Source organism: Larimichthys crocea, chromosome VIII (assembly GCF_000972845.2).
Source record: "Larimichthys crocea isolate SSNF chromosome VIII, L_crocea_2.0, whole genome shotgun sequence".
NCBI classification, from domain to species: domain Eukaryota; kingdom Metazoa; phylum Chordata; class Actinopteri; family Sciaenidae; genus Larimichthys; species Larimichthys crocea.
In genome coordinates, this window is record NC_040018.1 from 15,183,037 (window position 1) to 15,207,050 (window position 24,014).

The 24,014-nt window shown below is 38.6% G+C and overlaps 4 protein-coding genes across 5 annotated transcripts in view; all 4 read left to right on the top strand.

Moving 5' to 3' along the window:
* LOC104927373 (heterogeneous nuclear ribonucleoprotein C) overlaps nt 1-12,216 on the top strand; it is a 38,329-nt gene extending 26,113 nt beyond the window's left edge. The window contains exons 3-7 of the mRNA XM_010741440.3: nt 1,760-1,810; nt 5,741-5,907; nt 8,364-8,477; nt 9,610-9,767; nt 10,681-12,216. Of these exons, the coding sequence (XP_010739742.3) occupies nt 1,760-1,810; nt 5,741-5,907; nt 8,364-8,477; nt 9,610-9,767; nt 10,681-10,719 (529 nt within the window). The 3' untranslated portion in view covers nt 10,720-12,216. The remainder of the gene's footprint in view (nt 1-1,759; nt 1,811-5,740; nt 5,908-8,363; nt 8,478-9,609; nt 9,768-10,680) is intronic.
* Nucleotides 12,217-13,269: 1,053 nt separating this feature from the next.
* On the top strand, nt 13,270-15,378 carry uraha (urate (5-hydroxyiso-) hydrolase a). The gene is made up of 4 exons (XM_027281811.1): nt 13,270-14,008; nt 14,558-14,697; nt 14,807-14,942; nt 15,123-15,378. The coding sequence occupies exons 1-4, from the start codon at nt 13,955-13,957 to the stop codon at nt 15,210-15,212; spliced, it is 420 nt and encodes a 139-aa protein (XP_027137612.1). The 5' UTR covers nt 13,270-13,954; the 3' UTR covers nt 15,213-15,378.
* Nucleotides 15,379-15,675: 297 nt separating this feature from the next.
* pdcd5 (programmed cell death 5) lies at nt 15,676-18,971 on the top strand. Its single transcript, XM_010741472.3, has 6 exons — nt 15,676-15,911; nt 17,047-17,087; nt 17,427-17,488; nt 17,682-17,773; nt 17,858-17,929; nt 18,015-18,971. Exons 1-6 carry the CDS (start codon nt 15,846-15,848, stop codon nt 18,060-18,062), a joined length of 381 nt encoding a protein of 126 aa, XP_010739774.1. The 5' UTR covers nt 15,676-15,845; the 3' UTR covers nt 18,063-18,971.
* An 806-nt stretch (nt 18,972-19,777) lies between these two features.
* mvda (mevalonate (diphospho) decarboxylase a) lies at nt 19,778-23,937 on the top strand. Of its 2 annotated transcripts, none has more exons than XM_027280986.1 (10): nt 19,778-19,979; nt 20,147-20,217; nt 20,494-20,608; nt 20,912-21,073; nt 21,248-21,447; nt 21,753-21,827; nt 21,973-22,191; nt 22,539-22,654; nt 22,849-22,957; nt 23,336-23,937. In XM_027280986.1, the coding sequence occupies exons 1-10, from the start codon at nt 19,919-19,921 to the stop codon at nt 23,414-23,416; spliced, it is 1,209 nt and encodes a 402-aa protein (XP_027136787.1). In that variant the 5' UTR covers nt 19,778-19,918; the 3' UTR covers nt 23,417-23,937. The 2 variants fall into 2 exon arrangements, with proteins under 2 accessions (XP_027136787.1, XP_010739786.1); XM_010741484.3 differs by having other exon boundaries at nt 19,781-19,979; nt 20,927-21,073.
* The last annotated feature ends 77 nt before the right edge of the window (nt 23,938-24,014 follow it).

The window sequence follows — 24,014 nt, forward strand, 5'->3', positions numbered from 1 at the left end:
AGTTTAGATCATTCTAGTTTTAACAAACATTAAATTTAATCATAAATAATGACAATACGAAGAATTGTTATACACGAAAGTAATACAGTGCTCCTCATCAAAGAGAGATAAATGAGCAATAATAAAAGAAGTAGAAGAAGAAATTAGACAAAAAAATGCAATGATACCAAAAGTCTTGCAAGTAATTTAACAAAACAGAGCGTTACAAACACTGCAATGATGAAGGTGAACCAGAGGGAAGGAAACAAACAGAGAACAGCAGCTTAGATCTTTGTCAGTGAGGATTTCAGTGATGGTTGTTGGGTGGGTGGGCTGTTTTCTCTCTTCTGTCTGAATTTGCTTTGAGAACAGACAGTTCATCTCAGTTGAAGACTTATTGTTTCCCTTGTCCTCTTTCCTTCCTGCCTTTCAGTGTGTTTTGAATCGGTACAGGATGTATAAGGAGGATTCACTAGAAAATGTTCTCCTTGCTTTTGTGTCAAATTGTTTCAACTGGTTTGACAGAATGACCTAAAACAACATATAGACATAACAGAAGAGGGTCTTTAAAATGGACTGAAAGCATGCTTTCAATTTTTGGCAAGTATCCAGCTCAGACATGAGTACTTGTTCTGAATTATTTTGTGCTTTCCTGTCTCCTGAGCTCTGAAAAACAGCTGGTATGAGACAGAGAGAAGTAACTCTGGAGGAGATGTGATTACGGTCCACTCGAAAATAAGTCTACACTTCCAGACAGGGGTTGGGAGGTTTCTGCTTCTCACAGCTCTTTGATATTTGTCTGCCTATATTTGTACATGTGCGAAATTCTGAAGTAGAAGTCTTCAGCTTAGTCCCCTGCTGTTTATCCTGACATACAAAAAAAAAAAAACACTCTTCTTTGAGATGGGCTGCATGACTATAACCAGGAGAATCACTGCCTCCCTGAGCGACAGATAAACAGATGGCGAGGGCTATGTGGGTGTTTTAGTTTCCCAAAATATGTTGATGTGTACTGAAAAATCTCTTTTTTTTCAATATTTTGTCTGTACATGGGCTGTCACTTGTATAGGAATATGTGGTTATCTGGTAAGTAAAGCTTGTGAATCAATTTGAAAAACGATGGAAAAAAAGTGAGATCAATTTAAAGGAAGAGAAAGCATGACAGATAAATGAAAGAATGACAAAGACGGATAGAGGGAGTGAATCGGCGTGAGAGACAGAGACAGAGGGAAGGTGAACAATATGGAGGGATTATTAGTGACTATGTGTGGGGATTAGCGAGGAATGACACACCAGAATGTGATCTCACTCTGGCTTAGTGTCACTTTTCTCTCCTCCACTTCCTCTGGTTTGTGTCCTGCAGGTGCTGTTTTGTTCTGCACACAGCAAGACCATATAAGTTAACTTCTGTCACATCACTCACCTGCCTGTGATTCCACCTCAGAGACACACCACACACATACCTCACCGAGCTCACACATGGAGGCATTCAGTTGGTGCATGAGACAATTTCTATGGATTTTCCACCTTGGATGCTGCAGCAGAATAGTTCCAATGTCTTTTTCTGGCTGGCTGGAGATCATGAACACTGCATTCTTTCCAGATGAAGTGATTGTACCATGCAATGTTGTTGACATTCATATTTATACACTGACTCACCATCCAAGCTTAGCGTTTAAATGAAATGTATGAGCGCCAGTAAAAGTGCATCATGTCGTTTTGTCAAATACTTTACTAACCACCTCCTCCGTCTCCGTCTCTTTCTCCACCCCTCCTGCAGATCTGAGTTTGACCTGGACTATGACAGCTACCATGAGGACTACTATGACAGGTACTGTCAGAAAGCTACGCATGGCAGCTCACACACCTTATTGCTTGTCTGTGTGTCACAGGAGGCTAAAGGAAAAGAGGCTGAACTGGATTCTTCATCCTTGCTGTCCCCGGTAGTCTCCGCTCCTCGTCACTGTCTGCCACACAGCCTGTCAGTCATCGTGTCTTTGCCTACAGTGTTGCCTGTTACTACTCAACAGCCAGGAGCTCAGTCATTACGTTCACGCAGTTACACAAAGGCACACGCACTCAGAAGATCTTTTCCACGTACAGAATTATTGTGAGGACACTCATTTTGCGGTTTTGTGCATTCCAACTCAAACTCACATGACTGCGTGTTTAGCTCAGTCTTAGTTAAAGAATGGGCTTAAGCTGCATCCATGTGAAGTCAAAGATGTTGCCTTGAATTTTTAGAGGCAACATTTATTAATTATGGCAGCATATAACTCTAAATATCCATCGAAGTGGAAATTGGGTTGCTGGTGTTGAATGATTCATTGATCTAAAAATTCATTTCACATCGTGGATCTTCTTGAAATATTCAAGTATTGGTATATACAGATATTTTATCGGTATGCTTACCGTACCATGTGTGTCAAATTTTAACTAATTTCAAAACAAGCTAGTATTGGACCAAAATGACTTTTAATTCATAATATTTGATTTATAGGTTACACATTTATAGCTGACTGAAACTGATTACTAAGACATACATACATACATACATACATACATACATACATACATACATACATACATACATACATACATTATCTGTAACCACTTATCCTCACTGGAGTCGCAGGGGGCTAGAGCCTATCCAAGCTGATATTGGGCGAGAGGCAGGGTACACCCTGGTCTGATTACTAAGACTGAAATTAAAAATCACTGCTGAACATGACGGTCTCTTGTGAAAATCTCACAGGTTACAGGCTGCTGCTGTCCTAATATTTGCATATTCAGACATTACTGTTATATAATGTACCTTTAAAAACACCGGCAGTGACATAGAGCGTATTATTTGGGACTTATCTTGAACTCTAGGCCCTGTAGTTGGCATGCAGAGTGTGTTTACCTCTTCCATGTATGTTTATGTAGAATACCCTCTCATGCAATGTACAGATAAGTGCAGCGGCTAGGTAGACGAGGTTGTTAGATGGAGCTGAGCTCAGAGTGGCTCTGTGTTATTGGACCGCCACTGAAATTGTGCAGGGACCTTCCTACATCCCCAGGCCTCACTCATAAACACTCCACTCAGCACATCTGAATAAAAGAAGGCAGTCCCATTGTGTACACACACACACACACACACACACACACACACACACACACACACACACACACATACACACACACCCCTCTCCATTTCCTTTCCCGCACATACCGATGCTCTGTTGCTCTGAGTATTAACTGTCATCTTTTCTTTGTATTTCTTTTTTCATTTGGTTTGCCTTGCTCTGCATTTTTCTGTCTTTGCTCTGGGGGGAACACTCACCACTGATTTTCAATTTGTTTTTAACACAGTGCATGATTATTCCCCTATGCTGTTGGCTAGCACTACTGACAGCTGTGTGTGTGTGTGTGTGTGTGTGTGTGTGTGTGTGTGTGTGTGTGTGTGTGTGTGTGTGTGTGTGTGTGTGTGAATGGAAGTGTATGTGTGCATATTTATCCGTGTATGAGCATGGAGGACTGTGTGTGTGTGTGTGTAATGTTTGTTTCTGTGTTTGTCGTTTTTGCACATCAATATGTGGGAAAGGGACAAATTACTGTTTTTGTCCACTGTCCTTCTCTTGAGCGAACACGAAAGAAAAGTGTCTTTCAGCACACAGATAACAGCTCGAGCTGACAAAGCTGCTTTCCGTGTGGGGTCTAATCCATAGAGACAAACACTCCCTCTCACACACACTCACACACTTTTCTGTAATCCTCACTTGTCTACAGTCATTCATTGTCTGGGCTTCCATTCTCAGCAATGACACTTGAAAGCCGGTGTAACAACACATTGTCTTTTATGCCCCTGCAAACTGCTCTAAAGGACTTTAAACTCCCGTAAATCTTTGGTCTCTGCGTTTCAGCACATGGACAATACTCAAAGCCTCTAATCTCACACACTTATGGTGGCCTAATACACTTCATCCTCATGTTATATTGCGATGTGTGTGGGGACTGTAGATGTGCACAGTCTGGGCAGAAATCTCTGTATCAGTTAGAGAGACCTCATAAAAAAATAACAGATTGGAAAACAATAGAGAAAACTTTTCAGGGAGCCTGGCTGCATCAGACTCACGGGCTAACAGCTCAATCAGTAAATCTACATCAACTTCCGTCTCCAAGTCCTTGTAGCTGACAGCTTGCTTCCCTGTTGTTGGCTTGTGATATACAGCAGAGGAGCTTTCCAAAGCTTTTGGCTTTGCAGGAATCGTTTAGGCTGTGCTCAGACTGTCCTCGATCCAGGTATATCCAGATTGTGACTAGATCCAGTTGAGATGGATTGCCATTACTACAAAGCATCATAATGCGTCAGCAATTACTCTGAACTGACTGCCTGATCAGAATTTTGCTCTAGTTGCACTTTCCTGTTCTATTATTAGTTATAACTTTTTTCGTGTATGCTTACAGGATGTCGGTAGACATTATACAGTACATCTAAAAACTACAAGTGAGACTGGTGAAACAGGAAGCTGTTCAGTCCTTTTCAATGAGTTTCAGTCTGCACCATCAGCCCTAAAGCCAACACTATCACTACAGCTAGCTCCAGTAGGTATCAAGCTCATCGTCTCTTAATGGCAAAGTGTCGATTTTGTTGAAACTTACATTAACATAAATTATTTTTCAATTGGCTAATCCATCCATCGATTTTCTGCCACCTACCTAGATCGAGGCCATGTTAATTGATTAATTATACCAGAAATTACTGTTAGGCCTAATTGTCCCTACTGGTTTTCATCAGTCTTTGATGAAAAATGCCATACATTTCATCTTATGTGCTGTTTAAAAGAGTCTAAATATGGAGGTGCTTTTACAGTTGCTGCAATAAAACATTAGCATAATCATTCATAGACTTGATTGCCCTAGTTCCCACGCTTCCTGCAGCTTTGCTTGTTGGCGATTGTTTGGTTTTATTCCTGTAGCTATGTTTCACCTGGTCATTGGATCTGTGATTGTTGAGGTCAGATGTGAGGTTAAATCACATCTCATCACCTCTATTTACATTATAACCTACATACACAAACACACAGTGTTGTTTCTGACTGTGATACACCCCCTGTCACCAGCACTACTAGCCTGGTGGGGAGCTATTGATTGGCCCTGACAGAACCAATTACATTCAGTGACAGATAGAGACATGGAGATATCCACAGGGAGGAGACAACAGCTGTGTGGGTACAGAGGAACAGAGATTGAAAGTCAAAGACAAAAGAACATTGAATATAAATATCTATATGCTTTTTCTTCATTGTCACTTCTTTTCTTCCTTTCTACTTTTTCAAGGTATCTATAGCTAGGACTTGTTTCTGAAAATCTTTAATATTAGTGCCACGAAACACGGTTGAAAAACACAGTCCATTTATATTATATTATATTTTTTTTATAATAATACCTTTTTAGGTTCAAACCCACCCTAGTTTGAGTGTTGCACTGTCCCTTATTTCATCAGAGAAAAGAGGCTGTGGACAGTTTAGACTATTTACAGAACAATCTTCTCTACTCTTCTCTTCTGTCCATCTATATGCTCAGTTTCTAACTCCATCCTCATGCACAACCTTCTCATGCTTGTGAGCAGGCTCTCTTTTGTCATGATTTCAGACTGATGATGACTTTCAACACTGGATAAAATCACAGAACACCTTCCCCACAAATTCAGCAAACTAGCTACATGAACACAGTAAAAGATACGTTGTTAAAAAAAATGTTTCTACTGGATTTCTAGGGTGTATGACTACCAGCGTGTGCCAGCATCCCTGTCTCCCCTGCCTCCCCTGGGACCCAGTCTGGCGAAGCGATCCCGTTCCTCCTCCTACTCCACCGGGCACAGACGCAGTCGAGACAGAACTCACTCCAAAAGCTCCAGAGCCCACTCCACCAGTTCATCCAAGTGTGAGTATGACTGGACTAAATCACAGAAAAGGGTTGTATTAGATGCTGCAAATTTAGTTTGCATCAAATGCTAAGTATAAAACTAGGATCATTATATCTTTCACCTCATACTTTTAGTATAAAGTAGTCACAGAAAAAAAATCCTCTTCGTCGTTTATTGAAGACAAAATGTCTAATTATGAGTTCAATAGTTTTAATCTCTTTCTCTGATGCTGCTCTGATGAATCAAATAATGCAATGGGAAAAATTGGCCACCTACATCTCTGTCTGAGTGGCAAATAGAAAACGTAAATGAGTTGTGCACATGCTGCCCAAGTAGTTTATAACACCAAAAATAATGCTAATGGGCTATCTTAATATAAAATACCTGTTAGTTTGCTATGTTTTTGTTTGCACACTCACTCTTCTTCTTCTTCTTCTTCTTTACAGTAATAATAATAGTAAACAAATACATTTAATACGTTTAATATACTAAATTTTTACTCGTTAAACTAAGTTATGACTCTTTCCCGTCAAAGGTCTTTTATTATTTATTATTAGTCAATTTATTATCTTCAATAACAATCTAATTACAATTGAAGTAACATAAGTTCTTTATGTATCGCAATGTTTTCATGTTCAATCAACCTAATCTACACCCTTGAGTTATAAAGTTTATTAATTGTACATAATAATTTCTCAAATCTGATTTCAGAGGTGTTTTGAACTTCATTATACCTGGTCTTGTTAAATTTTCAAATACAATGTTTACTGTTGTACATTTATGAAAGTAAATATGGCACTAAGTAAAAAAGACTTTCTTGCAAACACGGAAAACTTCATCCTGTTTTCCAAACCATTAGACTTTAATACTAATCCTGCAGAGTGTGTTCCAGTAATGAAACACTGACACATCTCATAATGAGTGTGACATCAACCAGCGGTTAATCAATTATTTTGGCTGGAGAAATACCAGATATCTTCTTAGAAAAAAAAACCTCTAATGTTAACATTGAAAAAAAGGTGTATAATTTGAACTGTTGCTCTCTTCTGCTGTCACCTGAAATGAAACACTCATTTGTGCTCATATATCTCCAACTGATTGTGATTGACTGAACTGTTGGCTTAGCCAGATTGTATTTTTAAAGCTCCAAACCAGGATCCTTAGCGGTCCAGTGTGTGAGATTTATACAGCTTTATTTACAGAATAAGGCAGAAATTTAATATATTAACTATGTTTTCATTTCTTTATAATTACCTAAGCTGCTGCTGGTCCTCTTCCACAGAGTAACTGCAATGTTTCAAACATGTTTTCCTTGTGTACTGCACATCCATGCACATGCTTACTGTTAGCATACTGACAGGCTCTGTCAGAAGCACAGAGTGTGCCTATGACTCATAGGCTAGCAACAGCCTCGACAGTGACACATTGATTGATTTACAGACATGCAAGCAAATTAGTGTTGAATTCAGAGGTGGGTGCATTGTTGCACAAGCAAATCATCTGGTCAAGTTATCCTCTGTCCTCTTCTATCCAATATCAGAATTGAGGGGGAGCTGCTTATGATGTTTCCAAAAAAGACAATCCGATCAGCACATCCACTTTACACAAACCAAGTCTCCTTGCATACATTCACTGAGTGCGCAGGAGAGTGACCACCGTTGGCCAAAAATTGTATGGCCAAGATATCAGACAAACTGGGACATCTGGTCACCATATGTTTGTCTATATCACACAGGAGGAGAAGGAAAACTGTAACGTAAGACATCATTTTCAACAGAACATAACCATTTTAATTTATCTCGACATAATTGAGACTAGTAGCTTTTCATGCCCCAAGATTTGAATAAGTAAGAGTTAGACATTTTGAAAAATACCTTGCATAGAGGTAGCTCAGAAGATCAGTACCATTTTCATATGTATACTGTATCATAAGAAGCTACTGCTAAGCTTGCCAGCTTGGCTTAACAGGAAGACTGGAAACAGGTAACCTGCTTTGTCAAAAAGTAAAAAGAATACATGTCTAAAGCTTCCTAATTTACACATCATATCTTGTTTGTACAATCCAGACAAAAACTGGAATGTAAAAATGACAAGTTGTGGTTTTAATGGGGTTATTTTATTGGGCAAAGTTGACCTTGTTGAGTCTCCACTGGTTGCCTGGTAACTTCACGGTTACAAAAAGACCCCAGAACTGTGCCCAGTGTACAGTCCTTAACATTTTTACACTTTGGACTGAGTTTTGTTACATTTGGACAGAGTCAGACCAGCTGTTTCTTCTTGTTTCCAGACTTCACAGCTAACCACCTACTGGGGACCAGAGTGGTATTAATCTTCTCATCTAGTTCACTGCAAGACAGAAAATAAGCACATCTGCCAATATTTTAACTACTTTTTGAAATCTCTCCCTAAAGAAAGGTTCAGGTTGTGTAATTTCCTAACGTCCCTTATGTTTTCTCTCTCACTGTCCCTGCAGTGGGCATGGAGGAGTTGCAGGTGATTAAAAAGGAGCTGACTCTGATAAAGACACAGATCGATGGGCTGCTTGACAGTCTTGACAGGATGGACACACAGAGGAATGACCACAAAGGTGAGACACTCATTCACAAAGACTGTGGAGGCAGATAGGTCTGAGATCAAATGATAGGTAATCTATTTGCACATCAAGAACATTTTAAGATGGACTCCGGCGATATGCCACCGATTTTTCTGCTTGATTAGCTTCACCAGTCACAACCCCAATCAAAAAGATCCAGGATCTGTGCTGCAGGGAAACTGGAGGATGGGAATGCACTGCACCACCAGAGCCACTCCTATTTTACCTGACAAATCAATTTTTTTCCCTCCAGTCAGGATGTTTTTAAAAAGTTGAATTAGAGCCGATTTCAACTGGAGTGCGGGTGTCTTGATTTATGGTTGTGAGCAAATTATGGAACATGCTGAACAAACAGGGTGGTTGAAGTAACTGACTGATGAAGCTTGAGAAAACAGACAAATGTAAGGATCAGTGTGGACAGAAGGAAGAGCTGCTGCTGCCCTCATGTGGACATTTGAATCCAATACAGTTATCGCATCTGCCAACAAGAGCAACAGCCCAGGCAATGAACAGGACAAAGCTTTATTATCCTTTCCGAAGAAACTGGTTTTACTGCCATCTTAATTAAACTGATCGTAAAATAAAACAGTTCACACCACTCATTTGGTGCATTCCACCTTCCTCTGAGCATTATATCCTCAGTTGCTGCTACACTAAACTGTTCTTGTGAAAAAAAACAAAGACAGTGCTTTAACCTTGAACCTAGAAGTCAGTATCATAACACACAAATAGGCAGTGTACTAAAAGGAGAATGTGTCCTGTGGCTCTGTGTGTGCATGTGTGTGTTCTATCTACTTTGAATGACCTTGAGCGATTGATAGCTCTCATCTTTATATGAATTTATCTCCAGCTCTACTTGACTCCCCTGTCTCTCAACAGCCAGCACTGCCGACTCTTGCCTCCCTCCTGCTATCTCCTCATCTGTCCTTCATCCTGTCACTCCCACTCTTGTTTTCTGCCTGTCATCCAGTACACAGTCAGTGGGATGTGCACAGGCTTTTTTGTCTTTGATCCACAGTAAACTCGCATTTTCTTCACACTCCTATCCCAAAATGAAGCAGGACCAAAACTAAAACAATTTTCACTAAACTCCATATGTGTGGATGTGTTCTCCCCTCTGTTGTAGGGTCTCCCCTGAGAGAGGACAGTCCAGCTGGCTCACCGTACGCTCTGTCGGCCAGCAGCCCAGAGCATTCCCTTTCCTCCCTCTCTCCACCCAGCTCCCGCCATCGAATCCACAGGGAGAGCTCTGAACTGAGGGAGCCAGAGGATGACCACCACACGGTAAATGCATCTAAAGTCTGGTAACTTGTTCAGAAGTGACTAAAAAGTGCATCAGTGAAGCCCATTCTTCTTGCTTTTATTATTACTGTTTAATGCCAGTTTCTGGAGATCTTACTGAGCATTAGTGACGAGGCAAAGAAATTCCCCAAATTTCCTTTTTTACATCTTCAAATATACTAAAAGCAATATTGAAATGTATCAGTACCTTTGGACAGAGCTAGTCTAGCTGTTTTTCAGTGCTTAGACAAGTAGTTGCCTGCAGTCTCACATTTATGTTTAATATTCTGTTCTGTCCACTTAAATATTTACTTATTAACGTGTGCCCACTAACAGCCAACAATATCAACATCTCTTACACTTGATACTATCGGCAACAAGGCACCAGATCCAAATGTTGCCTTAGCAGACTAATGTATGACCTAATAAATAGCCTGCTCAAATACTTTATTTTGATAATTAATTGTGGGTATTCCAATAAGTGATGAATAATGTGAAGTTTAGTGAAGTGAAGTTATGAGTCTAAATTTCTGTAATAATATATTAATTGTATATTGACAGTCACAAGTGAAGAGTTCAAGTCACAAGTCAAGAAAGAGAACCACAAAAACTGAAATAAGGCAAACCATATCAACAATTTAAAATGGCTTCACTTTTTGTCTCAAGCAATCGTTCTTTGTCTGTTGTGGAAAAAAAAAATGTAAAATAAAATTTGTTTACAGATAAAACAATAATACAGTTTTAAGAAAAGTTTGCTTTAGGTTAAAAATGAATGACAAATTTGTGAGATGACTGGACATGAAACTATTATTGTGAAACCAATTTATACTTGCAAGATTAAATTTCGTCGTTCTGAGCTTGCAGTGGAATAAAACGTATCTTTGTTTTGTCCTGTATGTCTCTCTGTCTGTCACAGATGAGCAACCACAGCTCTGACCCTGAGGAGGAAATATGAGGAAGGAAATGAAACATAGACCATGTGGATGAAGTGCCAAACATGGGGGAAGAGAACAACCAACAAGCAAACACTTATATCAGCAGCTCCACTTCCCTCCAACAGGGTGTACATATCAGATAACACAATACATTTAACTGTATCACAGCAGCTCAGTTTCGAAACAGAAAAACAAAAACACTGACACAGGTGACGTATACACACTACAAACATCAACATTACAGTGGCACGGTGTTGCAGTGGTTAGCACTGTCACCTCACAGTAAGATAAGGATAAATGTTTAATCCAATGAAAAATGAAAAACTCTTTGATTAAAACACTATAAACAAGTTGTTAAAGCTAAAGCAATCTGATAATCGCGAGGAAACTCTATAAATCACATAGAGGTGAAGCTGAGCAGCAAGAAGACATCAGAGAGACAACCAGCAAATATATTCTGTATAAAATATGATCCATTGCACCAAAATCACTGAATAAAGTTTAATAAAGTTCTGCTTTTGTACAGTAGTCAGTGAGGCCCGGCCATGTAGCAGCCATCAGAATTACTCACAGACTGTATCAAACACGAGCCACTAAGCTCTGGTGGCGTCAAAGCGAGAAAGAGATTCATTGGATGCATAACTGTTATAGGCCCTGTGTGCAGGACGAGTCATCAACCACTTTTTATCGTTTATCCTGAAATAACAAACTCTGAAATATCATTAAGAATACTTTTTTGACATTGCTTGGCCAGATACAGGTGATATGTAATACATATATAAAACACTTTAATCTTCAATTTGGGGAATTTAAAGGAAATGTTGGATTTTTGTTTATGGAGGACCTTCAAGAAGATAATCTACAAATAATATTGAACCGTGCATCAAATCTGTGCAGTTGTAAACCATGTACACAGCTTACTTAGCATTTTCAGTATTGTGTATACTGTAAAATGGAAATCATCTCTGTGGATCTCAAAGTATTTTGAAAAGCAAAACAAATCTTTACACTCAAATTTTTTGTTGGTGTTCAACTCATTTTTTTTGTCTTCATTGTGTAATTCAAAGGTGTCAGAATTTAGCTCACAGTAATCCTTTAGAGACTGAATAGTCACGCTGATGATTCAGGAGAGAAACCGGTTGTATTCGTATGCTATGAGAGTGTGGCTCTCTGACAGAAATGTAATACAGTTTACCTAGTTATGTCACACTGTGTTTTCTCTTCTTTAAATGTGTTAAAGGAATGTTACAACTCTCTTCCACCATGTATTTGGCACTTTGAGACGTGCAAAGACCCAGGTCAGTGTGTAATATTGTGTATTATTGTAAACTTTACTGTAATTGTTGAACTGTCTGATTTTAATCTTGCTTTAGGACTTCTCATGTGTTTTTTAAAGAAAACGATGTTATTATAATTCCTATGATGTTACATTTTTTTGTTTGCATTCTTAAGATAAGCCAAGTGGAAATACTCATTGTCACAGTAGTAAAAGTATTTTCATATTGAGTATAAATATAGACTGTGGGAGTGCGTTTTTATTCTGAAACACAAAAATAGACAAAGAAGGAAAGAGTGAAAACATTGCATGGATATAAAACACAGGGTGAAATGATGTGCAGTATTAATGGTTATCATCAGATCACAAAACTGCACAAAACATAAATAATTTGATATGGACTAAAAGACACTTGACTTGACTTGACTTGACTTGAGACCTGATGAATGACTTTATTTTCACTTTAATTTGTTTTCACTTTAAATATTAAAAATGTTCTCATTGTATTTTACATGTTGGTGTCATATGTACAGGTAACAGTAAAAGTCTTATTCTGCATTTTCTGTGTAATGTGACTGACTGAGCTACCTTGTCAGTCAAGCTACTTGATATGGCACCTGAAGGTCTGCTGATAAGATCAGATCACCATCATCATACCTGTGCCAAAAGAGTTTCAGGTGAACTGTTGCATAATTTCTGACCATCCAGACTAGAAGACAAAACTTTGTTTGTTGATGTCAAATAAGGATTCATTTTAGTAAGTGTCCGTGAGGTGTCAGATGTGTTTTCTCCTCCCTTAATTTGATTTGACGAGACATAACTTGACTTGCCCATGAAAAATTACTCAGGACATCCTTGTGACTTAAGTCACATGTCTGCTGTTTACTGAATAGTTAAGTATTGTTCCAAATACTGTTCCAAATAAGTGTATAAATCGTGCAACAATATCATACATACATACATCTATACAGCAAAGAGGAAAGTCGATAATAGTAAATATCAATTTGGCTGTCAGAGGTAGACAGCTAGATCATGTGATCATGTTGTCTTTGAACCCACCACATCTATTTTCCTTATTGCATGGATGGTCCAAAGGTCAGCACAGTTTCAGGGATGGTTTAAAGGAAACCATCAACACAGGCCAGACTGAGACTGTAGTTTCCGCCCAACATGGCAGCCAAAAAGTCAAGAGGTACATTTTATTGGATATATGTATATTAAAATTACATCATCACAGCATTGCTTTGCCATTCTATTGTCACCATGTTTGATTTGTTTACAGAACTGTGCTTGGGCTGGGCTGGAACTAAGAATCATAGCACATGTGTGTCAGCCTATTCATTTGTGGAATTCAAGAAGGAAGTCATGGGTTGTGTGTTTAAAGTTCATTAACCCAGCAAGTCAAACATAACAAGGTCAAAAAGTAAATAAGGCTTCCTTTTATGGCTACGGTCACAAAAACTGAATGTAGGTGAGTAACAAAATGAGCAAAGAGAGGCAAAATATGGGCAGTGTAGGATGTGCGGCACAGGGAAGACAGTTTACTGGTTTGTAGCCACCATAAACGAAAGTTTTATTTACTCACAAATATTCACCAGACCGCAGACATTTTGACATGTCATAGCAGGAAACTTACAAAGATAGCTGCATTCAACTTAGGGGAGGCTACAGTTGATTCACTATCCCTGCAACACAAACTGTGTGTTTTTCCTGCTGTGACAAGTCAAAATATCTGCTGTGCAACCAGCCCATTATGCTCCTCTGCCGCCACTTGAATCATTCAACTAAGTTCAAAGTGTGCCAAAAGTAGCTCTTGCACAATCAGTCTTCTGTTGACAAAAAGAAATTCACGTGTACTGAATAGGACAGTGTGTTGTACCACATGGTAATTATGTCACAAAAACCTGTTAAATAAACCTTAAAATTGCATTTTTTGATTAAAACTGCTGACCCACTTTGGATTTTATTCATCCGTGCACATGAGTGCGTACAGGCTGCAGCAACTCAAAGGTCATATTTTGCCTGAAAATAAGGTAAGCACAAAACTTAAATTTATACTACGATAGAAAGTTTTTTATTAAACAGACTATGTAAAATGATATAGCATGATTTATTTAATATGTTGTACTATATAATGTGTATTAAAGAAACTACATGAACTCTGGCTGAGAAGATATTTTGTGAGATGTAAGTGAAGCTCCCAAGAGAAGTTGTCAATAGTCCAGTTTCTGAAATAACAAATATAATTACCACAACTATCTTGTACCTGTACTAGGTATTAAAGGCAAGTGCATGTCCAGTTATTTGATTATCTTATTGATTTAAATGTAATAAATCACAACTTGCTGGTAGGATGCGCACACCATGTAGTCCATGTAGGCTGTGTATTGCGGCAGCCCAGGTTCTACTCCAACCTGTGGCCTTTTGCTGTATGTCATAGATAAACAACAAAGCTTTTGGAAAACTAGGAATGTATGAATATACCTCTTAGTCAGTATGGACATTTTTGTATGATCTAATCTATATTTTGGTTGCTTCAGAATCACATGATCAATGTATAGTCTTACTTCCTTGTTTTGTAGATCACAGCAATGGCAGGCTCACCCAGTCCTCTGACCACCCATGTGCTGAACACTGCAATGGGAGTCCCTGGCTCGAACTTGGCCCTCAGTCTCTACCGACAAGACCCCTGCACTAATGCCTGGAGTTTGATTACCACTGGGTAAAAACCTGAGGAAAAGTTTAAAAATACCACACACATAGCCACTAAGTATGATCACAGGAAAATCTCAAATATTACTACAGGGCAATGTATATCTCTGTCTCAACAGGAGCACTAATGATGATGGACGCTGTCCAGGACTCATCACAAGACAAATGTTTATATCTGGTGTTTACAAAATTCGGTTTGAAACAGCTCAGTACTGGGAGAGTATGGGAGAGACCTGTTTTTACCCATACGTTGAGGTAAGGAAACGATATGTGTTGTTGGGATCCTGAGCTGCCATTCTCAAGTTTACTGCTGCTTGTGGGGTTACCATATTTTTGTGACTAGTAGTGAATATGCGTCTTCATTTAACTTATCATGATGCTGAAAAAAAGCTTGACTACCAGTGTTGATCTCACTTGTTTATTGTTTCATTGCAGATTATCTTTACTATTGATGACCCTGGCAAAAAGTACCATATCCCTCTGCTCCTGAGTCGTTTCTCTTATAGTACCTACAGAGGGAGTTAGAGATCAAGCGCGATGAACCTCATGAGGATGCCTTCATCTATCATCTGTCTATCACATCAAAAGTTAGAGGCAACTTCAAGAACTAAAAATAAAGAAATGTTTCTTCAATTTGAATAATAATGTTATGAATGTACAACTTCTGTGCAAATAAACACTAAGCAATCAAGTAAGGTGTTCACTGTCAAATGTTTTATTTTGTAAACGTGTATGAGAATCGTTTTTCTATAAACATAATAAAGAAACAAGAACCATTATCTATAAATGCCATGAAATAAACTGTATTACACAAAACCATGTTTCTGTGACACCACCTGAGACTCTGATCTTATTATTACTTATTGGGTCAAAATATTAAGCTAAACTATATAGATGAACTATAAAAAGCATTTATTTTTTTATTTTTACATCATTGCCACACATCCACACACCCAGGCAGTGAGAGTACACACACAACCTCGCCTAACCTCGCTCTGTGCTCGATTGCTTTACCCTGAGAGTCAGCTCGGTTATTTCGGTGTCGATTACACTCCCCTGTGCTAGGTAGGGCCTTCGCTCTGGTGCGAGTTTAGCGCTTTCTGTTACTTCGTCTTCATCCCATTTTCAGTCTTGTGGGTAATTTTACTTTCGTGAACGATGGCGGACGACGAATTGGAGGCAATTAGGCGGCAAAGAATGGCGGAGCTGCAGGCAAAGCACGGGGTAAGGACCAGACGTGAGCTCGGAAACGTGTTTGCGGCTGCCTTAAAAGGAGACACCGAGAGAGCTAGTCAAGCTAAACCAGACACCACCAACACCACTACTACTTCACTCATAGCTCAACTGTGAGAGCTGTGTTTAATGTAAATTAACTGCAATTAACAGCAGTAGTTAGCGAGATGAATCACGGTAATTACTAGCACCGTCTCCGTTAGCTTTGTGTCGATTAGACAGCGCACGCCCCTCTGACCATGACCCATGAAAATGAAAATACTTTAAGTGACTGTGGACAGATTCACAAATACACAGCACACTGTCTAGTTGAATATTCCCTAAATCTTTCTCTTGTTTCTTGTGAGGAGGATAGTGTCTTTACTACAACAACAGTATTATCTATTTAGAAACCCACGATATTGTGGCATCCTTTTATGACTAAAATGTGTTTTTTTTTTTTTAAAATCAGTGTTTCCTGAAATAGATTTCAAATCACTGCTGTCAGGTTAATTGCACATAAACTGTGTGATCAGCAGAGCCTGATCGATTATGTGTGCTGGTGTTTTGGCTGATCAGCTTAAACTAGTACAGAGTATGTATGTTTGCACATAGTTAACAAGACACTGCAGTAATATGGTCCAAATATATAATTGAGGTCATCTGGAAACGGTGTCATATTTTGCACTCCAAGGAGTGATACATCTAATGAACTTGCAGATGTGAAGTGGGTCAATGTTGGTCATATTATTATTATTTTTTAAAAAAAATGAATATACTAGTACATGAGAACAAAAGTATAGAGAAATTACTTTGTTCCAACAGTGTTCATGTCTTGAACCTGTCAGACCTGGTCCTCATCATTAGTGTCTCACATATGCACCTTTGTCTGTTACTGGCGTACATATGTACAGTCTGCTCAAAAGATCTTTCGCCGAACATTTTAGTTTGAAACGTGATTTAAATCAAACTGATTTTTAAACCAAGAGAAGCATAGGGAAACTTGGTTTGATAGCTATTAAATTGTCTGAAGCCACGACAAAAGTTAAGGGAGTGTCGGCTGTTATAAAATCCTTTTCAGGTTATACATTTTCCATTTAGTTGAATGCAAAAACATATATGTGATGTCTCTCACATATTCTTTCAGGATGGTTCGAACAATCAGCAAGGAGAGGAGGCCAAACAGAGGTAAGATGCAATAACTCTTGCACAAAGCATGCGAGTATAGTGATTACATTATTACTTGTATACAGTACAGTTACTCTGTTTTTCAAATAAATAGACTTTTAATGAAATAAAGTCTATGCACTGATTTATCCCTAAATTATTGTGAGACTATTACACAGTCACGATATATTTGAAAGTAAAGTTATAAACACTATTTATAATATTAAACCTCTCAGTGGAGCTGTAGGACCAAGTTATTGTTCTGATGGTTTGATAGTTTAATAAATGTATTTTCTTTTTACTACTCTCAGTCCTAGATCCAAACACTAGTTACATTGTTTTATTTGTTTTCATTTACAGAGAAACAGATATGAGGAACTCTATATTGGCTCAAGTTCTCGACCAGTCTGCCAGAGCCAGATGTAAGTTTGCACTCGTATTTATTTTTAATCCTGTTGAAGGGAATCACCAGGCTCCCGTGTCTGAGGTTTGAAAAAAGACTTAACTACATTATTTACCTGTAACAACTATATTGTGTAATGAACAGTTTGTGATATAGCTACACATACCACTCACATGTGAACACATAGTGGTAAAATCATTTTCTCTTTTCAGTGAGCAATCTTGCTCTGGTGAAGCCGGATAAGGCCAATGCAGTTGAAAACTATCTCATTCAAATGGCTCGTTTTGGAAAGTTAGCAGGAAAGGTAAGACATTTTACGTCGGGAGCAACAGTATTGTTGATATTCTTCTGCATTCCAGCCGTGCAATGAGTGGATTTTCTCTGTCAGATTTCAGAGTCAGGCTTGATCGAAATTCTCGAGAAAGTCAGTCAGCAAACGGACAAGAAGACAACTGTCAAAGTACGTTCTGCTTAAATGTCACCTATGTTTGATTCATCATCAGTCATTTGTCCATCTTACATCAATTGTGCTCTGTGCTTGTCAGTTTAACAGGCGGAGGGTGATGGACTCGGATGATGAGGATGATTACTAACTCTAACCCGGAGCCCTGGAATGAGCCAAGAAATCAGGAGAGGATCTGCTTTACTGGGACTCTAATAGCATCTTTGACTAGCTGAATCCTGGGATGCCACACTACCTTCTGTGTGTCCCTGGAAAGTATGTACCAAGAGGGAAGAACAACAAAGTGGAGCTGACATCATGGCATAAGTGGCGGGGAGTAGAATGCACACAGTGTCAAATAAGGTGTTATTTTACAAGTTTCTCCAAATGTGCACTGCTTGTGTTGTATCCCTGATAGCTCATGGCACTGTTTGACTCCTCTACTCCCTCTCAGTAGTTACTCTTTTTTCATTATTTTCACCATGGTTGACTTCTTTTCTTTAATCACAAGAAGCTAGATAAAATGCAAAAATGTGCTGCTGCTGGTACATTTTATCTAGACTGTTCTGTGAATACAATGCATTGTTCTCTTTACAGGGTTGGCCTCCCATTAGCTTTGGATGTTGCACTTCGATATTTTTCTTTGTTCACATGTATCTCAAAGGTTTACATAAAAAAAGCCTTAAATTCAAATGTTTTGTTTTTCTAGCGAAACATTTCTAAAATAATCAGTTATGATATGAATATGTGTGTAAACCTTTTGAAAAGGTTTTGGGTTTTTACACATATTGTGTTCTCTTGAGTTGTGGCACACAAATATTACAGCTGTGAGTCTGCTCAGCACAAGAACATGAAACTTTGCAGCATCATCAGTATCCTCATAACCATTTATAAAAAGTTTAATTACTTTGTTTCTTAATGGATGATTGAGAGTTTTTTTTTCTTTTTTTTTTTTTGAATCAACAATGTCATACTTTGGATTTTGTTTAAAGCAAGAGTTGCCAGATTCCCAAATGTATCCAACTACTTTTGAAATAAAAAGCATGAAGGTCAAACGTGATTTTTATTTCTAAGAAAGTCTTAATCAAGTCAGTCATCATATTGTAACAAATACTACAGTTTAGTCATACTTCCATTAACAGTTATAATCTAACTTTTGCAACCAGATGGAAGAGGAGAGACCTCTAATTCTACAAGAAAAGGAGAAGCTGGCACAACAGTTACTGTATCACCATTTATGGATGGAGATTTGTTTGTATTTTTTTTAACAAACAGTACCATAGTGTAAAAATTAATGTAATTAATCTAACAAGTTTACTTAAGTAAAGTAAAAGTACAAAAGTATTACCCAAAACATACTAAGTATCAAAAGTAGACTCATGCAGGCAGTCATGTCTCCTGTCATTACTAAATTATTGGATTATTAATACTATTGCTCAAATACTATATGGTCAAGATACTGCTTGGTAGTTTTATGTGTATCAGTGCATGTATGGTCATCATATGTGTTTTAAATAACATGTATTTGGCTCTGAACTGGTAGTAATGAGTAGTATAGAGTGGGTAAACTAAAGTATAAATGTTATACTTCAGTTCAAGTTCACTGTGTATCACACTGAATTTACTTGCACAGGTGTTACTGCAGCTTTCAATATATTATGTATCAATGTATAATATATATAGATATAGATATAGATATTAAAATCCATCTAAATTTCTTACAGACTATGGTCATGTGGGATGGTCCATGTCCTTGCCCCATTTCGCACGACCGTGGTCAGATGATCTCTCATTGGCTGTTCCGACCGCTTAATCCAAACATCTTGGCTCTGATTGGCGGTTGCCTTGGCCACATGTTCAACCCCAGCCAATGGAGAGAGAGCTTGAGGAAACGCTATAGTAAGGTTGGCTACAGTTAGCCGAAGTGTAAGCGCTAAACGCGACAGGAGCGTGTAGGTGTGTGTGTTTTGGACACTCGGGGAGAGTTTAACAAAGAGTGAGGATAGTATGGACAAGCCGAACATAGTGACATGCACCGCCCCTGTGAATATAGCTGTCATAAAATACTGTAAGTATTACCGAAACGTGTGTTTTAGGACTCAAAGAAAGCTAAATCCTGTCAAATCGTCAGTACGTGTGTGTGGTGATTTGTGTTTCTCTGAATACTGTGTCGAGCATGTTCATAATGTTTGGTTGTATTAAAGTGATGACACCTCACTTTGTGTTACTTTTCAGGGGGGAAGAGAGATGAAGAGTTAATTCTGCCCATTAACTCGTCTTTGAGCGTCACACTGCATCAAGAGCAGGTATTAAAGTAAACAGCATTTCCATCATCAGTCACACTGTGAATCGTGTGTCTGCTTTCCTTATGTGTTGTTGCTTCTGTCCAGAGCTGCTACAGGGAGCTAAAGCTGTGTTTCCCTGCCATCATATAAAAGACAACATGAATAAAAATGTAGAGAGAAACTGATTCAGATGTGCATGTCATAGTATGTTTGCTGTTGTATTGTGCCTGCATGTTGGGTAACATAAATGTTATATATATATATATATATATCTGCTTTGTCTTCCTTTTTGTTAAGCTGAAAACAACCACGACAGTTGCAACCAGCAGATCATTTCAGGAAGATCGAATATGGCTCAATGGCAAAGAGGAGGACATAACCCATCCGAGACTACAGTCCTGTCTGAGAGAAAGTGAGTCCTGTCTGTTTTATTTTTCCCCTCTCCGTAAGCACAATGAGGACCTACCAACGGCTACAAGAACAGCAACATCCCTTTCTACCTTTTAAAAAACTTGTAAAAACCTTTAACGAGACTGCTTCCCTGCCTAACAAAACTAACAACTACTCTGTGCTCCTTTACACCTTTCTCAGCTTATGTCCTCCTCTGTAAGTCGCTTTGGATAAAAGCGTCTGCTAAATGCAATGTAATGTAATGTAATCTAATAATGTAAGGTCAATAACTAGTAGGAGTGCAGGACACTATGACATTTTTCTGTTTTTCTGTATTCAGTTCGACGCTTAGCAAGGAAGAGACGTGGTGATGGGGACCCCAGTGTGGATTCAACTGGTCTGTCTCACAAAGTCCACATCTGCTCTGTTAACAACTTCCCGACTGCTGCTGGCCTCGCCTCCTCAGCTGCTGGATTCGCTTGTCTAGGTGTGTATGCTCTGTATGAGTGCATAGCCAGATGACACTAGTGACACAAAAGTATTGCTTTTTAGTTTAAACTATATTATATTGCTTGTGTGTGCCACTATGCAACATCTATCTCATATCTGACACTTTGACACCCACTCTACTCTTACTCCCACTCACATCCCTGTGTTACAGTGTACACTCTGGCCCGGGTGTTTGGCGTAGAAGGGGAGTTGTCTGGGATTGCTCGGCAGGGCTCGGGCAGCGCATGCCGGAGTATGTATGGAGGGTTTGTTCAGTGGATAATGGGAAAGAAAGATGATGGCAAAGACAGCCTGGCCCAACAGGTGGAGCCAGAGACTCACTGGCCTGAGCTCAGAATCCTCGTACTAGTGGTAAGTCAGTTTGTGTGTGTTTGAAAGACCGAAAGTGACAAAATGAAAGCGAAAAAATAATGCAGTTCTTTAATGTCTTGTCATATCTGTACTCTATTGTAAGAGTCATGTACTTAATTATCTTAATTGTCTATTAATGACAATGAGTCATGTACTTAATTATCTTAATTGTCTATTAATGACAATTTCTTGTGTTGCATGCACAGGGAACATCATTTATTTTCAATTAAGTGTGATATAAAATGCACACTTTAATTTAAAATAGTAAAAGTTATATCACACATTAATGATGCCCTTTGTGACAGGCCAGTGCTGAGAGGAAGCCAGTGGGGAGCACCTCTGGGATGCAGACCAGTGTACAGACAAGCTCTCTCTTAAAGGTACTTCAAACTTTCATTAATTTATGTACTAACATTTCTGTCAATACTGTTACAAGTGGAGATTATGTACATTTACACTGCATTTAAAGCTAAGCTATATTTACTCAAAGGAGGGTCTATGTCTCTCTTGTGTTTGTGTGTGTAGCATCGGGCTGAGTCTGTCGTTCCAGGCCGGATGGTAGAGATGATTGAAGCAGTGCAAAGAAAGGACTTTGCTGCATTCGCTGAACTAACTATGAAGGACAGTAACCAATTCCATGCCACCTGCCTTGACACATACCCTCCCATCTTTTACCTCAACAGTGTGTCTCAACAGGTTATTAGTTTGGTGCATCGGTATAACAGACACTACGGGGAGACGAGGGTGAGGAACTTTACTCTTCTGTTTCTGAGGAAGAGCAGAGAAATAAATATTTAGCTGCCGTCTTGTTATAGTGTGTTAACCCAGTGTTCTGTTAATCAAGATATGTATTTACTTTTTTAAAATAAAATATTTACAAGTGGATTATTACGCAACAATAGTAACTTTGTTAGAGAATGGATTAGGGTAACTTAAGCCTTGTCATTTTTCTTGTGTTAGACATCTGCCTCAGTTCATGCAACTGAATTTCTGAAATGGTGTAATGAAGATGTGAAACTTGTGGAGTGGTTTTCAAACTGAAAAACTCCCTCTCTTAATATGACTGTCACATCTGTTTGCTCTTCTTTTAGGTGGCCTACACATTTGATGCAGGACCCAACGCTGTAATCTTCACTTTACAGCAGCATGTTCCTGAGTTTGTTCAGGTGGTTCAACATTTCTTCCCCCCAGAGACCAACGGAGGACAGTGAGTTAGAGACAGTTATCAGACTTACTTAGGTTTAAGTAAAAATACTGCTTAACTAATTAATTTATCTAAAAATATCATTTATATACATGAATACACAATGACAGATGGGTGTATTTTGGCTACAAATGAGCTGTTTATACAGTTGTTGAAGGTGTGTGTTCTCTAAGTCATTGAAAGTTTTTTCTCTGCAGGTTTTTTAAAGGTCTTCCAGTCAACCATGCTGCTCTCTCTGAGGAACTTAAACAGGCTATTGGTCTAGAGCCTATGCCAAAAGGAATAAGCTACATTATTAGTACCAAGGTACACAAATATGTTTCTATTCATGATTTATATTTGTTGGTGCATTTATCTTAAGGCTACAGGAGTTAAAAATATGTGACTGTGTGAATTGTCTGATTGTGAGTTTTGTTTGTCCACATTTCCTTTTAACATTCCCTTACACAACATGCTGTTGCAGTACTGCAGTTGAAATGTGTGGCATATATTGTGATATACATTAGTTCCTCTGCTTTACGGATTTAGCACTAGAGTTAATCCACTATTTGACTTTTGAGTGTTTAACAAGCCTTTTTAACACGGCTTTTAGGTTTACATTTTTAGATTAGAACAAACATTGCACTTACATATTTCTTTTCTTGTAAAACTCAATGCCATGATCTTTTCTCGTTTGTGTTCAAGGCTGGACCGGGCCCTTGTGTTGTGGAGGATCCCACTCTGCATCTACTTGGATCTACTGGGTTGCCGAAGAACACTGTGTGATACCCTGCAGCTTTAGACGGACAAAGCTCCACTGAGAAAGAATAAAGCCAGTTCAACAAGAGATCATTTACATTAGTAATGTGTAGGTTTTTACAAATGACGGTGACTTGAGACACTGCTGTGGTTGCTAATATCTCTTCCTTTAATTATCAAACTGTTCTGGAGTGTCTTTCATCTTTTTGTTACTCTCTGTTCTTGTTTAGCTCTTTGTATTTCTTGGTATCTACGGGTAGATACTGTTTTAGAGGAATTTGACTAGCAGCTAGAATTGCTTAAGGGTAATGTCATGTCATTGAGCAATGCACTGAACCATGAATACAGTTCACTGCTGCAGCTGGCCTATCTGAGCTTGGTTTTCACTTTATGTAAGTATTCGTGTGTTTAAGAAAGGCATTATAAGTTGATCAATTTAATTGTGTTTTCATTGTCATCTTATGAAAATATAATTTCAGACCTACAGTACGTACTTAATTTATGTCAATTTTGTTCTGTGACATTAAATAAAATATATTTTAGTCACATTTGAGTCTTTCTTTTGTGCAAAATTAAATGCAGGTACACTGTGAAGTTATGCATTAGAAGCTAGAAGATAGATGCG

Coding starts and splice junctions, on each gene's coding strand:
- uraha (XM_027281811.1), top strand. CDS start 13,955: ATGAGTGCGTACAGGCTGCAGCAACTCAAAGGTCATATTTTGCCTGAA. Junction 14,009..14,557: donor ATATTTTGCCTGAAAATAAG/GTAAGCACAAAA, acceptor CTTGTTTTGTAG/ATCACAGCAATGGCAGGCTC. Junction 14,943..15,122: donor GTTTTTACCCATACGTTGAG/GTAAGGAAACGA, acceptor GTTTCATTGCAG/ATTATCTTTACTATTGATGA.
- pdcd5 (XM_010741472.3), top strand. CDS start 15,846: ATGGCGGACGACGAATTGGAGGCAATTAGGCGGCAAAGAATGGCGGAG. Junction 17,774..17,857: donor TTGGAAAGTTAGCAGGAAAG/GTAAGACATTTT, acceptor TTTCTCTGTCAG/ATTTCAGAGTCAGGCTTGAT. Junction 17,930..18,014: donor ACAAGAAGACAACTGTCAAA/GTACGTTCTGCT, acceptor TGTGCTTGTCAG/TTTAACAGGCGGAGGGTGAT.
- mvda (XM_027280986.1), top strand. CDS start 19,919: ATGGACAAGCCGAACATAGTGACATGCACCGCCCCTGTGAATATAGCT. Junction 20,218..20,493: donor TCACACTGCATCAAGAGCAG/GTATTAAAGTAA, acceptor CTTTTTGTTAAG/CTGAAAACAACCACGACAGT. Junction 22,655..22,848: donor CCAGAGACCAACGGAGGACA/GTGAGTTAGAGA, acceptor TTTTCTCTGCAG/GTTTTTTAAAGGTCTTCCAG.